Genomic DNA, 19,078 nt, shown 5'->3' with positions numbered 1-19,078 from the left:
ATCTTTTAGCCCATGAGAGTTTATAAGAGAGGACAGAGCACGAAACACCCTAGGTTTCCGTCCTGTATATTTAGATATACTATGCCAGGCAGAAGATATATTAAGATCGCCACAGGAAATCAAAGGGGTTGGCCAACCTGCTAACTCTTCTTCAAGGTAGTCAAAGATTTCTGGATCATCACAATTTGACCCGTAAATCGAGCAGATTGTATATCCAAGGCTTAATTCTGCAATAACCCAGCGACCTAACCTGTCGCTTTTGACTCTCTTCGCTCCCCCTAAAGATGGTCTGCCCAACAATGCTACTCCCCTGGTCGTAGAAGTCTGTGAAGAGCATGCTATCAAATCATATCCCCTTATATTGAGCAAATTGTGTTTATCTCATGACACATGGGTCTCCTGCAGACAGATTAGATCTAACCTATTATATTTAACGAAATGATCCAGCCTTTGACGCTTCTTCCAATCATTCAATCCACTAACATTAACAGTGCATATTTTAATATTCATAGTAATATGGTTTCCTAAGCATCTTTACCATACCAAGCCCAACTAGGGACAAAAACAGTTTAGCAGAACAAACTGCCAAAGCACAAGTAAAGCAACAGCAATCAATACAGTCTATTCTCCTACATCACCAGAACAACTCTTTTTTATTTCCTCCCCCCCTTCCCCGTGCCTCCCCCCCTGAACCTTCCCCTCCACCCCTACACCCGAAAGCCCCCCACACCCTCCCCAGTACCCAACCCTTTAACGAGGCGCATGTGATGTACGCAGTGGTCGCAAGTGAGAAATGAATGCAATACCACCCTGAAAACCTAGAAGCCAAGATGCTAAGGAAGATAGAAGAAAAAGGAAGAACGATCAAGAATCAAGATAGAGAACTAAAAAGAGCATCTATGTATCCATATACGTAAATCATGAGGGGCACCACGCCCAGGCCCAGGCCAATTCTCTTAACACAATACAGTCTAATTTCCCAGAGAATCAAGAAACTCTTTCGCCTTTATCTCAGAAGCGAAGTAAAAAGTCTTCCCTTCCTTAATAACTTTTAGCTGGGCAGGATTTATCAAAAATACTTGTAATTTCTTTTCCTGAAAAGGTTTGATAAGCTGACGCAGTCTCCATCTCCTTTCTACCGTGGAATGGCAGAAATCTGGGCGGACGAAGAAGGACAGCCCATCACAAATCCTCCTTGCATCAGGTCTCGCTTTCTCTGCAATTAACTGCCTTAATAAAAAATTGCCAAAGAATATCAAAATTGCCCTAGGCTTATCCCCTTCTCTTGTAATTCTAGAGACTTTAAAAGGAGTACTATGTACCCTCTGAATCTCGGAATGCCAATTCCATGTAGCAAGCTCTGGGAATGCTTGATTAAAAAGCTTAATAATAAAGGCTCTGATGTCCGACCCTTCAGCCCCCTCCGGAATTCCCAGGACCCTAAGATTGTTCCGTCTCAGTCTGTTTTCCAAATCCTCTAGTTTCCATTGAATATCGGGCATCTGCGAGCAATGAGCATCTACCTTACTCACTGCATCAGCAGCCTGAGCCTCCGTAGAGACAATCCTCTCCTCCAAGTTTGAAACTCTGTCACCCAATGTCGCGCTGGCCTTTGACAACCTCCTCACAGCCCCCTGCATTTTCCTCATTACAGCTTGTGTCTTCTTGCTATCTTGGCGTGTCTCCTCTCGATGAGAGATAATTTCTTGATGAATAGACTCCAACAGCGCCACCTGAGAAGCCTCCGCCAAATGATTTCCTTGTAAAGGTGTAGCCAGAGGGTGATCCCAGCTGAGTTCATAGTTAGTCTGGTCCTTGGAGGCTACCGCTTGCCTAACCGCAGTAGCTGGTGGTTCTGTATCTACATCACTATCCGTGCCTTGGGCGCTGCCCTCCAAAGAAGAACTATGATCCTCATCGGACCACTCTGCGTTTTCAGAAACCGAAAAAAAGCATTCGCTTGGGACCTTTTCGACCAACATCCGCAGTGAGTCCCCAGGGGCAATTTCACCAAGAGCTTGAGAGCAGCTGCCAATCACCTGAACCTCGTCCTTCCCAGACTGGGTGCCCTCCTTACCACCTCTACTGATCTGCTGTCCCGACTTAGGAATGCCACCAGCCTGGATGTCCTCAGCTCGAGCTCGGGCTCGAGCATCATCACAAATTCTCCCTATCGGGATATCAGCGACCCCACTTGGAGCAGCGACTAACCCACTCCCACTGTCAGGTAGAGAGACTTCTAGAGCCTGCTGTTCCCCCACTACATCCGAACGTTCTTCGGAAGAAGCTTGCTCATGAGCTTCCCCCCGAGACTCCGGTGAAAAGCTTTTAACCCCTTTGTCCTTACCGTAATTCATGAAAATATCAGCAATTGAGGGGGTCGTGGGAGCTGTGGCCTGACGAGTCTTACCGGGCAGTTTCTGCTTCCTAGCTGAGAGAGATGGGGACTCGGCCGGTGGATTTGTTTGCTCCTGCAACACCACTCCCGCCATTCCTGCCTCTGCCTCTCCTTTCTGTTTAGAAGCCGGCACCATGGATTTGCTTGATTTTGGGGGCATGACAGCTGGATTCGTCAAACGAGCTCTTCTTCTCGTCATACGGGGACACGAGATACCACTTCGTAAAAGCCGGTTGCAATCCCTCGCTCCGTTTTTGCCCGTCAGTTCCAGACGGAGGATTGTTTCGCTTCGCCACCCCTGCTGCCTCCGCTGCCTCCGCTGTCCCCGCCCACAGGCTCCCGATACACGCCAGCAGCGGAAGGCACAAACGGCTGAAGCAACCAATGCTCGGAAGAAAGAACCATCCACACCACGGCAGGAAAACGAGAGAATCATCAGGTCAATGGCGAAATTCGACACTTGCTCAAGTAGTAAATGCAGACATCCTAGGTTCCCAGACCAAAATCAGCCTCCGTCCTTCACCCTCCTTGCGAACTACTGCTGCCGGCCGCCTCTACGCGACCGCCATCTTGCCTCTCACCGCCTAACCACCAAATGCACACAAGTTCTAAAGACTTAGAGATGGAGGGCAGCTCAAACAAGACATTCTCGGTTCATAAGAAATTACGTGTTTTGCCAAAAATGGGAAAGGATGGAAGGGATTTTGTGGGAAGGATTTAAGGACTTGCAGCCAGAAGTACTACCGTTTTTAACTGTCACAAACAGCAAATTGGCATGTTTGCGACTGCTAAAAAGGGTTGTAGCATGTACCAAGCCTATTTTGCGAGTCAGTTACCAGTTACCAACTCGCAAAGTAGGTTTTGAGAGTCACTAATAGGACGGGAGTTGCCAAGGGCCTCTGTTTCTAATAGCGAGTCTCAGGTGGATGTAGGAATGTTTTGTGTCTGCAACTGCGGTTGCAAAATAATCACATTTACCACCAATTTACCAGTCCTCCCCCTGCTGGCTATGACGACAGCTAAGCCCCGCCGTGCCCCAAAACTGGCTGCAGCAAGGACAAATAAAATGATGATAACATTGAGTTATCATTTTATTTTTCCTTTTTGCACTGCTGAAAAACAGTGGGGCGACCCTGCCGCTGTAGGGTTCATAGACTGTAAATAAAATTAATTCTGCTCTAATGTCACATGAAATATATAATTGAAGGATTGTTTAACCCCTTCAGCGCGGCGCGGATTCCCCCGCGGTGCTGAAGGATTCGAGCGCGGGCGGGGCCATGACGGAACGGTTCCGTCATGAGCACAGCTCAACCGATGCTCATGACGGAACCGTTCCGTCATGAGCATGGAAGGGGTTAAAACTCTTATGATTATGGTAGCTAAGGCATTTGAGAAGTTTGAACTTCTTCTCTACTTGTTTCTTAAGTCGTTCAAAACTGAATAGTGGGTGATCAAGTATGGAAAAAGTTGATCTATTAATAGATAACCTTTTAGGACTTAACATTTCATTTTCAATCTGAAAGAGCATCAGCCAAAGAAATTGATTTTCGGTCATAAGGGGTGCCTGGTTGAAAGCATTTGAAATTCAACGCCTTGAAATATCCACTGACTGGCCATAAAAAAGTTGTTGTTTTAGAAGTTTCTTCATACCTCTCTTAAATAGCACCTCAGTTCTGCCCTAGAGAGGTCATGTCAAGAAGGTAAGAAAGCATTTACAAGATGGCCTCCATACTTACACCTCCACCTATAAAGCCAGAACCTGTGTGTTGCTTGAATGGTAGTGGTAAAAGAGATCCCCGGCAATAAGAATTACATTGTGTTGACACATACACCACAAATTCAGTTTTGTTTTTACATAAGGCAGTGCATTAGATGGGCAGGTGTAACAGTACGGAGTATCTGCACTATTTTAATTTGAAAGGGGGAGTACCTGCACTTCTGAAAATTGACAAAATATATTTCATGGAAGAATAAACTCTAAATAGTGAGTACCTTCTATTTCCATATAAAGCATTGTGTAAGAAATAGGGTTGTTGGTTGACTGGGGCATGAACCCTGGGCAAGCCGTAACCACAATCCTTGTCAGGGTGAGGCACAAGCCAATCCTAAATTAATCTGTGCTCACCCTCTGGGGTAGACCTGCTTAACTTAGAAGTGCAGACCTATACTTATCTATCTAGGTGTGGTCTTTGATGATCGAGCTACATGGGCCCCACTGAAAGGATCTAAAAGATTAGCCCTGTTTTGTTCTATTAGGGCATTTTTTTCCTTCACTTCCAGAACTGAAAGTAAGCCTCTACGTGCCTTGATTAAGATCCATCAGACAAAATCGGTTTCAGCAGCTACATTTGGTAGTGATATGTGGGGATATATGGACACAGGGGAGCTTCAAGTGGTGGAGAATGGATTCTGCAGACATCTTTTGGCAGTCCTAACTTCAACACCCGCTTTTCTGGTTCAAGAGGAATTGATGTTGGCATACTTGCCGGGCATTATTGCTATTCATCCCTTGATCAGGTGGCTCAACATTTAGGTGAGACCTGAGAAACATCTTAACAGAAAGATACTTATGAACTGTTTGCAGCTTCGCGGGTGGAAATCAATTAAATGGCTGGCATGTCTACGGGACTCCTTTGTCAAAGTAGGCAGAGCAGCACTGTTTGACTCACCATGCAATATCTTGAAAGCCGATATTTCTTGGACTCGGAACAACTTCTTTTTACAGAGGAAAGTAGAGAGAGAGGTGTTGGAACTTAAGAAGCCCTCAGTGTGAGTGCATTCTTATATTCTAACAGGGCCACTGGGCATACTCATCTGTTTATTGTATTATTAATTAAAATCATTTACAATGTTTTGTTCATCAAAAAGCAGTACAACAAATCTGACAATAACTAAAATATAGCAACATTAGTTTCAACCTTATGATACTATAAAATCATTGGAATAATATTAATACTATATTGCTTAAGTACTAAAATCCAAATAAAAATGGTATCTTAAAATCACTTTTTCATTAAAACTACAAGAGGTTCAAGCATGTTACCATGGCAATATTGGATTACATTGATCGAATGTTTAAATAGCAGCTGGTTTCCTTATTTTGTTTAGCGGTACCCCAATCAAAGTGCAAGTGCATTTACAAGGCCTCTTTTTTTTACATGTGTACATTGACAAGCTTATTGCTACAGATGAAAGTATAGGATTCTCTGTCCAGTCAGTTAAATGCATTGTTCTCTGTATCTATACTGCGAGTGTTCCATGTCCTTATATGCAATGCCAAGTACAGGAGAGCTATACACATGACTTTAGGAAGTAAATGGAAGGAAAAAGCCAGAGGGATTTCAATCCTGTATAAAAGTTCTGTTTCTCCTTAGTACAAAGTATTATAGACAAGCTGAGCCATCTGCCTTACTAGGCCCAAATGTGCAGATTGAATGTCATTTTTATTCTGCTTATTTATCCTTTTCTAACTCCTTGGCTGCTATGTCCAAGAACTTCACTGCCTTGCATGCTAACTGGATCAATGAACCTCCTAATAGCGTTATTACGGCCTGTAGGCATGATCTTATTTGCAACTGTTTTAATGTTGGCAGTAATAGATTCTTCCTGAGTGATAAAAAAGGTGGGCAAATGCATAATAGATGTAGTAATGATTCACTACTCTGTCCGCAAAGATGGCACTCCATGATTGGTTAGGTCTGTTTCCATTGCTGGCGTTTAATCTTTTGATGGAAGACTCCCAACCTAATTAGAGTCAGTGCTTTTTTGACTCTGAGAAGTGTTCCGATAAGTATTGTTGGGGTTTTAAAACTTTGTATGTTGGCAGGACCACTCACACTTGCCTTTTATTCGCCAAAGCTGCTTTACCTGTTAAAAGTGATTACTGTTAGGCTACTTTATTAATTGCCCGTTTAAACTCAGGGTATTGTGTTATTGTGTGCAAGACCTCCCCTAACTGTAGGGCCACCACTGACTGCTGTAATGAAGTGTAGACTGAGCTCTTTGCACTGGCTTGTTTTTCTATTTCAAATCAACTTAGGACAGTGAGTTTGTCTCTGCTGCCCTCATTCTCCAATAGTATTTCATTAGGGTGCATTGTCTTACTGGAATATGGTTCTGTAGCCCAAACTCCAACCTAATATGGGCTTGTGATATATGTCGTGGAATCCTAAACAATTTTTTGAAGAGGCAGGATTGTAAGGTGTTCAGACTTGCTGCATCTTTACTTTTGAGTAGTTCTGATCCATACGACATGCAAGGCATGAATTTTGCTTCTATGACCTTTAAAAGATAATTTGTTGAGCAATCTCTCAGCTTTTGTTGCAAGATTTTAAATGTGAATAACAATTTGTCTGCTTTTGCTTGCTTGGATAATACTTGCTGCTTGTAATTCAGATAGCGATCAAGATGCACCCCAAGGTATTTGTAAGTTGAGACCTGTGCCACGGTGTTACTATTTGCCTTCCAAGTTAATCTGAGTTGTCTTTTATGTGAACTCGAAAAACTGAGAACCTTAGTTTTGTTGTAGTTAAGGTCCAGTTGCATATTTGTTGTGTAATCTAGCACTCGGGCAATCAGCCGCTGTAGACCTAGCATTGTTTTGCTGAGCAAGACTATATCGTCTGCATATTGCAAACTTCTTATTAGTTCATTGCCCAATGTGGGAGGGTCTCCCTGTAGAGTGACAGCTGATAGGTTGGTTAAAGGGCTCATTCCAGCGAGAAAGCCTTTTTGGTACTAGGTTTATATTGGTCGCACCGTCCTCTAATTCATGCAGCAGATTTGAGGCATATATCTTAGCCTTCACACTGTTAGTGCAATTAATCCGTAGTTATTAGGATTTGACGCTCTCCCGATTTGTGTATTGGTTGAAATATACTACCTCGCAATGAGTCTGAAATAATGCCAGTTTCCAGTGCATGGATAAACAGTGGAGTTAAATATGCTGACCAGAAACTGGGGGCTTTTTTACTAGACCGTTGGGTAGGTCGTTTAGGACCAGATACCCCCTCTGACCTATGTTTTGTTATAAATGTGCATAACCTGCTTTTGAGCAAACTGAGGGCTGTCCTCCTTAGAGCTTAGTAGCATTGGGGAGACCCTGCCTAGAGTAGCATCTCTTACTATAGGGCTAACTTGATCAACTGGGTAATTATCGAGGTTGATGGAGGGTGGTTGAAGTTTGATTTTATTGGAGTGGTTGGTACCCAGCTAGACTTTACGTTCTTTGATGAAGGGCTGGCCATTTGGATGTTATTGCTGGTATTCTGGTCAGCCCAGACTGCTTCTATGAGATTAGAGTTGTTTTACTCTGCCTGTCGTTGTTCTAAGTGGGGGCTATCTACATTGAATATTTTTGAAGCAGATTCGACCCTTCGAGGCTCTGCATGTTTTATTGGCGCACTGTAATGTGCCACATCATCATATACCATGGTTATGTGGTTTGTCCAATCAGCTTCCGTGATGTCTGAGTTGTGGTGCCGAATGTGCCTATTTATCAGGCAGTTTATTTTGCCCCAGAAATGTTTAGTGTTTCTTTGCTGGCTTCCGTATAATAGTTTCATCCAGATTGTCTTGTTATGTTTATATTTTGCTACCCTGTTCACTTTTTTGTAACTTTGTTTCATTTCAGAGATTTGGTCAATTGAATCTTGGCTTTGTTGATGACCGCGTAAACACATGTTTCTGAGACCTTTGAGTTATTTTTTCATTATCCTTAAATGTAAATTAAACCATACTGCCCTGGTGTTTCCTTTCTATTTGTTAGTGGAGGGTTTGATTGAAAATGTTAAAGTTAATGTTTTGACAAATTCCCCCCAAACCTGTTTCCAAGTTACCTTGTCATCAGGGAGTGACAGGAAGATGGTACTAGCCTCCATGATAGCCTCTATCATCTCTTCGTTCCATTAGAGACGTATTAGATTGTATGGCGGTGCAGCTGAGACAAGATCCTGTGCTTTTTGGGCCCTGGTGGGAGTGAGGTCCAGGGCCCACTGTTAGACCATACTGCTCCATGTGTCTAATTTTCATCATCGGTTTCTCCTTACCAGATTCTGGTTTAACCAATTTAATCTGTTGCTAGCTCATGCCAAGCCTAGCACTTCACAAAGAAAACTGAGGCCATGCACATGCGAACCTTTTCCATCCAAGATCTTATGCACTTTGCATTTTTCTGTGATTTTTCTGAAGTTCCACGAAGGACAATGTTATTACCATTGTTGAAGACTTTGAATTTTATCCAGGTTCAGTCCGCTCTCATGTATCTTCAGTTACTTCCGGATGTTCACATCCTTTATGCTGTTTCTTCCTTCCTGGCTGCTTCCCTGAGGCTTTAGAAGGTTCTTGATACAGGATTAGGACCAGCCTGTACCATTATATAGTACTCATTTTACCTTTATTACGAGATTATTTTTGATTGCTGGGTATTTTGTCAGGCCAGTTGATTCTGAATGTAATGCACTTTACTGCGATCTGCAACTTTCTTATGCTATTTTATATGGTTTTAATAAGTATATACTGTTCTGGTTTTGACAGTTTACATACTTGCCTATTTTGCACAGTATATTTATTCTGTTTTTTTATGTATGTATCGTTTTACGAATTAACTGCTAGCACGATCATAACACAATGAACTTAAGTGTGCCTTCTGCTTTGCACCATGGCAGTAAGGGGTCTTATCTAACATGCTCCTATCGGAATCTGAACTGCCTGTATGGTTTATGTACACAATTAAATTTGCACTATATCTCCATTCAGTTTTTTATTAGGTATAGTCTAGGAATGTAGTGGTGACCCTACTAGCGATGGCATTAATTTATATTTGCTCCTCTTATAGATCATTTTAAGTATCTGGATGTTCTCTGTTTAAATGATCGTTTATGTAATGTAATATGTACCTTTATGGTCTTCTAAGATGAAATAAAGTTATTTTGATGGTGATGACCTTAGAACCAATGCATTTGTGCAACACTTCAAACAGTAATAAAATTAAAACACCACAGATAAAGAGTCCCAAACCAAAGTAGAACAATAGAGAGATGTTAAATAAATAAAACAAGACCAAAACGACAAAAATCCAATCAGTACACCTGAAGATATGCAAGTTTAAAGATTTCAGTGAAAATAGTGCCAAAAGCACAAAAGGTTAACTGTGGATATTTGTTTGGGGTGGGGAAGGACAAAGTTACAAGTTCAGACCAACCACGATGGAGTGCAGGCCGCCTACAGGGACCCGGTTAGACCACTGAACAAAGTACCTGAAGTCCTGGTTTGTGGAGCATTGCAAGGTCTGAATCAAAGATGTGTTGCGCAGCTTAAGCGATGCATCAATTCTGAGAAGCAGCGAGTCTGCAATGCGGGGTCCTGCGTCATCGTCGAGAATCCTGTTGACAAAGGCTTGCAATGCAAAAGTCTAGAGTCAAGGATGTGTTGCGCAATCGGCGCAATGCATTTGTTCTGAGGAGCTGCAATGCGGAGTCTGGCTTCGTCGAAGAGGCTGCCATGGATGAGTGATGGGAGGGCCTATTCAGAATATATGTCACATGGCGGCAGTTCCGATGAGGCTTGTGATGCTACAGGAGTCTTGGCGATGGGAAAGACCCATGCAGTGGTGCCAATGCGTTGGTTCTGCTTGAGGTTCGGCCACACATCAGAGGAGATGCATTGGTTCCACTGGATCCACAAAGGCTGGCAAAAAACCTGAGGTCCACTTCCAACGGTCCAAGACTGGGGTGGGACCACTTGGTAGGGTTGACTTACAGATGACAGAATCCCGGTGCTAGGGTCCAGGTTGTTGGAGCTTTCTGTGCCTGAGACTGAAGTCAGGAGGCCAACCAACCATCCGTTGGAGTCACTCTGTGGTCCTGGTCTCAACAAATGGAGGTGAAGTCATTCTCACACAGGAAAGAGGGCAGCAGGCAGCAGAACTTCGGAGCAGTAGTCCAGCAGAGTGGTAGTCCTATCAGCAGGCAGTACGGCAGACCTTCCTGGAAGAGTATCAACAGGTCCAGAAGTACTGAAGAGCTAATGTCTCAGGTCCACTATTTATTCCCAGTTCTGCCTTGAAGTGGGAGAAGCGTCTAATGGCATGCATTTGAAGTGACAGGTGCCCTTACTTCTTTGCACAGGCTCCAGAGTCATACTAACTACAGGGCATATGCAGCCCTTTGTGTTGAGGCAGGACACTGCCTATTAAAGTAAAAGTGGGGCTATGCCCAGCTCTTCCCTCCTATCCTACCAGTGTTGGCCCATACAAGTACACCTAAACTCCCTATTGTGTGTGGCTATCTAGAAGGAATGCACAAAGACCAACTGTTAACTACACCGTGTCATGTGACCCAGAGACTGACTGCAGGCACCTAATGGCTAAGGCAGAAAAAAGCCAACTTTCTAAAAGTGGCATTTTCAAAACACAATTTAAAATCCTGCTTCACCATAAGTTAGAATTTTTCATTAGAATTCCACAAACACCAAACATGAATAAGTTACTTGTTCCCATTTTGAGGTTACAGTTTATTAACTGTAATAAGGTAACTCCAATTTTATACTATGGGAGAGTTAGACATCTCCCCTAGAATAACGAATGTGAAAAAAATGAATATGAGTTTTGCACTAATAGTACATGTAAAACTTAAAAGTATGTGTCCTTTTTAATTACACTGTACCCTGCTCTCTAGAGGTGACATATTTATTAAAAAGGAAAATTTGGGTCTGGAAAAAGGTTTATTTTATCAGGTCGAAATGGCAGTTTAAAACTGCACACACAAGCTGCACTGGCAGACCTGAGACATGTTTAAAGTACTACTTAAGTGTGTGCCACAATCAGTGCTGCAGGCCCACTAATAGCATTTAATTTACAGGCCCCAGACACAGGTAGTGTCACTTTACTAGGGACTTAAAAGTAAATTAGAGATGCCAATTAAGGTTAAGCAGATCCTACTATGTTTTAAAGAGAAAGAACAAGCACTTTAACACTGGTTAGCAGTGGTAAAGTGTGCTGAGTCATAAGGCCAGCAAAAATGAAGTTAGCAAAATAGGAGGTCTGAAGGCAAAAAGTTAGGCAAAAGCCATGCCAAGGATGCCAGGTCTAACACACTGAGGTAAGGCATGGAGCAGAAACTCTATTGTATTGGTTTCAGTCATAACAAGCTTGGTTGGGATTTATAATATTCTGCAAGTCTGCATTATCTAAGTCCAATTTCTTCAATTAGCTTGTCCACCTCTACAAACATATTTCCATGAACTGAGCTGCCAATTTCCAAATTCATGCATGGTTATAAACTTGATTGATTTGAATTCTATAGCATTCTTGGGAAGCATTGTATTGAAATGTAGATGATAGATATCATTCGTAGTGTGATAATTTTCTTTTGAATAATGACGCAGTGTTTATGATTGACCTCATTAGCGTTACATAGAACTGTACTTTCTCTTTTTTACGACTACAATAGCAATCATTAGCAAAGCCAATAGGTCTGGCCTAGGTAACCATGTAGTGATTTTTTTTAAATGTATTCATCTTTTGTAAACATATGCAGAGCGGAGAAAAATATTGGCAAACATATTACAAAAAAAGTAGCAAAGAGCAGGTAGCAGGACAGGCCCTGACACGGATATACTTCTTTTCAGGTGGCTGTGCAGAGCACTTCAGCACGCCAACAGGTGTAAGCGCTATATAAACACCAAACCCATACCACATGTGATCAGGAAAAAACAGTCACTCACTGTGCATGAGATTTAACGGGTTAGGTGGGCTGACCCATTGCCATATGCTGTATGCTTTGGTGGGTGGAATTAAGATAAAATTGACATTTGAACACATCAATAGCTGAAGAGGTCTGCCTGAATGAATGAGATGTTTCCATTTTTATTTTTATTTTTGGTCAATATGTGGCCTGCGAGGCAGCTAATGGCATCTTGAGGACAGGCCTAAAAACACAATTGATTTTCCTTTTTATAACCAAAATAGGTCTTGCCAAAATGATATAATTTTCATTATATTATATTTAAATACATTAAGATCCTTTCTGTATGTACTTTTGTTTCACAAGGTGTAAACTTTCTCTATCCAAACTTAAATGAACATTAACAGGGTTAACGGCTATTAACGTTCCCTCTTTCCCCCAGGGTGGTAAAATTCCGATTCGGTGGACGTCACCGGAAGCCATTGCATATCGCAAGTTCACCTCAGCCAGTGACGCTTGGAGTTATGGGATTGTTCTCTGGGAAGTTATGTCATACGGAGAAAGACCATACTGGGAGATGTCCAATCAAGATGTAAGTCGATTGCACTTTGTGAGTAATGTTCTCAAAGACGAAGGCATGCTATGAAAGTAAGTGAAGCAGAAGAGGCCAAGTAGAGATCAGAGTGATATTGCACCAAGGAAGAACATTTTCATGTACAATGCTACTTTCTTTTTTTTACATATAAGGGAAAAACATTTAAATGAAATGCAATTTGGGCGGTTTAAAAAATTATCTTAAGGTGTATGTAAAAATATTTCTATTGGGTTTTATTGAAGAAAATATGCTTGGGAAGAAGAAAGAGAATATTTGAGATATCATCAGGTCTGCTAGTGTTGCTGAAACAGCAAACAAATTGGAGACCAACCAGCCACCTGTAGTGAATCTTGCATGGTTTTTCTTACAATTCTCCAACTGTGTGAAAAACCACCCATATACGGTTCCAGTCGGCTTACGGTAATGCTAGAAGAGTGGAACACACTGATGGGGGAGCCAGCCGAGGTCCAGCATTTTTAAAACTTGTAGTGTTTAGGAGGGATAACATTATTTGGCCCTCTTGCTAGTTCCCATGTAATTTGTATTGGACCTGCAGCAGGAATTGTCAGCTCCATCAGAATTGTGAGACCTGCAGGAAAGCCTCAGAACCTTTGTGCCCCATGGGGGGACTTCATCTGGTGAAAGCCGAAAACAAAATCTTTGAGAAACACTGGGTAAAGTGAGGAATAACTGGGATTACTGGACCTGAAATTATCAGTTCCTAGCAATACCTATTTTCTCAGGGGAACCACAGGGATCCAGCTGCAATCCCTGGTAATTTTGCAACATCAGAGTTATCAGGACTTCCCAGAATTGGTAAGTCATGGTGTGTGACATTACCACATGCAAATCTGCAGCAGTTAGGTCTCTATTGTCCAAACTAAAGGATGCATCCACCAAACCCCATAATATTCTTCCATGCCATCAGCAGAATGATACAGTACATGGGAACCTAGATCTTATGCAATTACCATCATTGCAGACAAACGTTTGTTTATGTTTCAGTTGTGTGCTGTCTTTTGCAAACTCGTGGTGACCAATGAATGAACAGGTACCAGTCTTGCCAATAAATCCCCCATCACACAATTTGCAATAGTTCAAGGTCTGCCCAGTGACTTTTGCCATACTACTATTTTGACTTTAAGGAGAAAACTCTTGTATGGGTGCTCAGTGAGTTGAATTCTTGCTGTTGACATCTTTTGCGACCTGCAGGTTACAAGTTCACATTAATGCAAGGACAAACCAATCGTCCATCCCTCAAAGGGAAGTAAATTGAGTAAAAATTCATTGGGCAATAATAACATAGAGCTTAGAGACAAAAATGACCTATGAAGTGCCAAATATAAACCAAAATGTTATTATTATTATTATGCAAATTTTCGTTTTCAGTATTTCTTTCAAATTGTCCTTCATTCTAGCACCTACGAGTGATCAATTAAGACAACATTATCTTTAAAAAAAAAAGTGGGGAAATATTTAGAACTATTTAAGCATTTCTTTTAATCGGCAACCTTCTTGAAAGTCAGACACTATTTTGATCAACAGAGAGCCCTCTGTGTTTTGCTTGTTTGCATCACCATTTACTTGCATGTGTTGCACCCAGAGTCAATCAGAAAATAAACATGTTTGACCATGAAACGTCTCCACTCCACGCCCTTGACACAATGAATGCCTAAGACGTTTTTTTTTTTTAAGTTTCATTAAACTTTTCAATTTTTTGTAGGTAATTAAGGCAGTTGACGAAGGCTACCGGTTGCCGCCGCCCATGGACTGCCCAGCTGCTTTGTATCAGCTGATGCTCGACTGCTGGCAGAAAGACAGAAACAACAGACCTAAATTTGAGCAGATTGTCAGCATCCTGGACAAGCTGATCCGCAATCCCAGCAGCCTGAAAGTAATCGCCAACGCGGCGGCAAGGTGACACATTAGCGCTTGCCTCACACACACTCAAACGTGTTTGCTTTATGTGCCTAATTATAACGTGTTTGCCTGTGTCTACCTAGACGCTCAAATTTATTCATTGCTTTCCATACATCAGAAGGCTCGGAAACAACTTTGACATCTGCTGGGTTTTCTTTGAAAAAACAGTATTTTGGATAGTGTTTGGGAGACAAGAATTTGCATTTGGTTAGCAAGGATTAAAATAATAGCACAGCTGAAATGCAGTAAAAAAGTTGCTGTCAACCGTGTCTCCACTTTAATTATCCATTAATTAAAAATATTGTATTATTTCATAGGCACCCTTTAGGAATACTGGTTTTATGATTCAGGGAAGAACTAATTGATATTTTAGAGAGTGGGCAAGTGAGGAGTTCATGGTGGTTCTAGAGCCAGGACGATGGCTCACTGTTAATGGTGGCTGTGGTCTGTGTGTCGCAAGTTCGATCCTTTCAATGCTGCCTCATCGTTTCTACGGAAATACGTTGAACAGTATTAAATAAAATAACAGTAACTATGTTAGGAAATACGTTGAACAGTATTAAATTAAATAACAGTAACTATGTTATTTTCAGAGACTAGGAGTGATTGATGCAGCACTACGTAAAAAACTTATATGTTTTGATCCAAGTTATTTACTTCTACTCCTTTTTAATCTTCATTCACTACTAATTCTAACTGAGCATAAATGATTTATGGCATGATTATGATGGTGGTGAGACCGCCACCGCCAGGCCGTCCGTGACGGTCCCAACCCCATCCAACCCATTGGTCCGACATTAGGATGCAGGCGGTCAGAGCTCGGCTGTCGGACGGAAAGACTGCCACGTCCAACAGGATCCAGGATTCCGTCAGTATGACGGTCGGACTCCCATTCCCAGCAACGAGGGCGGTGCCTGCTCAGGCACCGCCGTAGAGATTACAATGTCCCTTTCCACCTGCCCTTTTATGGCGGTTCACCTGCCATGAAAAGACAGGCCGAAGGTGACTTTGGGGGCCTGTAGCAGGGCCTTCTTTCAACCCTGCCCTCTGCTATGTGGCCTGGGGGGCACCACACCTAAACAGCCCTGCACCATGGGGCAGGCAGTGCATGGTACCTCCCACATTGGGAAGGGATGTTTGAAATGTGTATATTTTGTATTGTGGTGTGTGCTGCAGCCCGCAGCACACGCCACAATACAAAATATACACATTGCGACTGACATAAAGGTGGTTACATTGTAATGCGAGCAGCAGGACCTCCGACTTCTAGTCTGGCGGTCCTCCTTCCGCTACGTTGTCCGACCGGTATCGTAATCAGTCCCTTAGTTATGTGAACTGAGGTGTGCCTAAATCTTGAGCTGGGCAATTTTCTACAGTCAGATTCTCTTTCCTGCTTGACATGCCTTACACTTGAGTGGTGTGGTGAACATTTTAGCCTGATAGAAACACTCTGCCTCCTCGTGGAAATATTCTCAGCCCGATTATACTACCTTTGGAACTAGTGGCAATTCACTAACCACAAATTGAAATAATCTAGGCACTCCTGTCAAACTCCAGCCACTAATCACAGCATTCTAATCAACAGAATGCAGGCAACACACGACTTTTATGCTTCTGGCATATTCAGTCCACTTTACGTGATATCAATACTATAGTCACTGCTGACAGTGCGGTAAGCAGTGTTGTCAGTCTCTCAGGCAGTGGTGGCAATATTTTAATCCCTGGTGGTAATAACACTGGCAATGGAGGCAATATCTTTACAGATCCAGGTCCAGATTTATGAAGCCCTTGTGCTGCCCTTGCGTCATTCAAGGCTGCGCAAGGCCACACAAAGACTTCAGTGAGGTTTCCTAAGCCGCGCAAAGCCACCTTGCGTGGTTGTACGTGGCTTACTAAATCTCGAGTAACTCAAGGCAGAGCAAGTTGCTGACTTGCATTACTCTGCTCTGGGAAGGCGTTTCATGGGTGGAGCATGGGTGTTCCCACGTGTGCACCCATGCATTTAGGTGCATTCCCAGATTTACTAAGAATAATAAACCTGGGAATGTGCAAAACGGCTATTCCTTCCGAAGTGAGGTGTAATGAGGAGAAATATGTTTATTTCACCTTTTTTTTTTCTCTTTCTATGTGTGATGCATAATGCAGCCTATGTGGAAAACGGGAAAAAATAGCCTCAGATGATTGTTTTTGTGTTGGAAGGAGTCACTTCCTGCCCTAAAAAGCATCCTGGCTGAATCGCAGGCAATCTTGCACCATGGTACAGAGAGAGGGCAGAAATGTGCCATATCTATCACGATATGACACATTCCTGCCCTTTCCCTGTCACACACTGCAGCACAGCAAGTTGTGATGCTGTGTTGCATTGTGTTGCATTGCATGACTTGTTAGTAATTCTGTCCCCCACTCTTTATGGCACAACTATGATAGAGCTAAGGATTATTATAAAACATACATTTGTAGTAGATAGTAGTACTGTCCCTCCAACCACCATTTGGTTGCATGACAAATTAATAGTTTGCCTTCTAGTTAATATATTTGCCATCTGTTACTCTCATATACCCATTCCTCAAACATATTACACAGATCATAATACACTTTTAGCTGGGTGAAAATGCTGTAGGTACCGCTGAATACAATATTTGGATTGGTTGCAATCTCCCGGGGTCTAGCGGCAATACTGCAAGATTTGGTTGCAATTTTGTAGGCAATACAATTTCTTTCATGGCAATGCTGTAGGAACATCAGACAATACTGTTGGGCATATACTCAAGCCCCTATCGACACCACAACGTCACTTTCAGTGACGTTGTGGTGGCAATAGGGGCTTAGCCCTATTCACAAGGCAGAATTAAGCCACGTTAAGTGGCTTAACGTGGCTTAATGCTGCCTTATGAATAGGACCCCCTTCACGCTGTTTTTAGCATGAAAGGGGCGTGCAGTGGGTATTGCGGTGGGCGTTCTACCGCAACTCCCATTGAGTTGGACGCTACCTCCTATTCTCAAGAGCAGCGTAAATAGGAGGTAGCGTCAAACTTAAGACCAGGACAAATATGTTCTTAAGGTGGCGAAACGCGGAGAAATGCTTTATTTCTCCTCGTTTTTAGGTCTCGCTGAGCCCCAGCGCTTGCGCTGGCTCGGAGAGACATTTTATAGTTGGGATTTTCAAAGTGCTGCCGTGGCCTAAAGCTTCAGTGCACGTGAACGTGCACGCGCGCAGCGCCATGTGTCTTTCCTCCGCAGCACGCGATCGCAATCGCGATCACTTTCACTTTCGCGGCGATCGCAATCGCGATCACTTTCACTTTTTTTATATTCCCTCCTCTTCAAATCTCACTCTCGATCAATGTAATGCAACTTCAGCACTCCGCATCGTATTAAAAACGCAGCGCTTCCAGTCGGACACTCCAAACCTACCGAAAGTTATTATTAACTCCAATCACCACGTTATAAATACTCCGCTCACGCACCTCCGCAAGCTGTACAATGCGTACTTTCAAGGCAGCTTGGAGCCTAAGCAACTCGGGACACTGCTCCGACATTTTTCGTAAAACAAAGAGAGCAAATGCAAGCCCCGCCGGTCACGTGTCAGCAGCACACACACATTTACACAAGCTGATCCTCTGGCTGCACCCCAACCCCCTACCTTCCGTTTTTACCCAAAATGCAGCTCCTACGGTCGGCCCCTACTCCCCAGCTTCATTCATTTTTAATAAAAAGAACTTACCCGGTTCAAAATGCAACGCTCGTGCTGCTCCGCTTCAGTACAGAAGAAAGTATGCAGCCAGGTTCAAGCGTCTCCCGTCAAGCCCCTTCAACAAAAGCAAACTCATAAGCAGCTTCCGTCCCTCTAAGGAATACATGTTCACTTTAATTACATGTAGCTCAGTAGATTAGAAACACTCTTTATGCACACCTCCGAACGGCACGATCTCCTTCAAATATAATGCAACTTCAACAGCCGCATCGTGTTAGAAACGCCGCTCTTCCGGTCGGACTCTCAAAACCTACATAAAGAGATTATTAACTCCAATCACCACGGTCAAAATGCTCCTCTCACGCACCTCATGGGAGCTGTAAAATGCGTAAATTAAAGGCAGCTTTAAGTCTAAGACACTCTGGACACTGATCCTACATTTGCATCAAAACTAGGAGACCAAATGTAAGCCCCACCGGTCACGTCTCAGCAGCAGACACAGATTTCCACAAGCTCATCCTCTGGGCGCACCCTAACCCCCCCTATCTTTGGGTATTTGTCTAAATGCAGCTCTAACAGTTGACCCCTCATCCCCACCTTCATTCAATTAAATTTAGGATAACTCGCCCGGGTCAAAATGCAACGCTTTCGCAGCACCGCCACAAATTAAGGTGCTGTCTTACAATGCAACTTAACCAATAGAAGCGTTGGGACCATGCTCCTTCATTTAAGTACAGAACAAAATGAGGAATATGGTAGCTGGTTGGTTTACTAAAAGTGTACTTCCA

The 19,078-nt window shown here is 42.9% G+C and overlaps 1 protein-coding gene and 1 long non-coding RNA gene across 3 annotated transcripts in view; one reads left to right on the top strand and one right to left on the bottom strand.

The window, feature by feature from the left end:
- LOC146805161 (uncharacterized) overlaps positions 1–19,078 on the bottom strand; it is a 245,637-nt gene that overhangs the window by 49,165 nt on the left and 177,394 nt on the right. The window lies entirely within an intron of this gene.
- EPHA3 (EPH receptor A3) overlaps positions 1–19,078 on the top strand; it is an 853,417-nt gene that overhangs the window by 743,509 nt on the left and 90,830 nt on the right. For both annotated transcript variants that reach the window (XM_085622346.1, XM_085622345.1), the window contains exons 14-15: positions 12,524–12,673; positions 14,400–14,593. In XM_085622346.1, the coding sequence (XP_085478472.1) occupies positions 12,524–12,673; positions 14,400–14,593 (344 nt within the window). The remainder of the gene's footprint in view (positions 1–12,523; positions 12,674–14,399; positions 14,594–19,078) is intronic.

The sequence above is a fragment of the Triturus cristatus genome, chromosome 8, assembly GCF_964204655.1.
Source record: "Triturus cristatus chromosome 8, aTriCri1.1, whole genome shotgun sequence".
Classification (NCBI taxonomy): domain Eukaryota; kingdom Metazoa; phylum Chordata; class Amphibia; order Caudata; family Salamandridae; genus Triturus; species Triturus cristatus.
The sequence above is the reverse complement of the archived record's forward strand: the minus strand, read 5'-3'. Positions and strand labels throughout refer to the sequence as shown.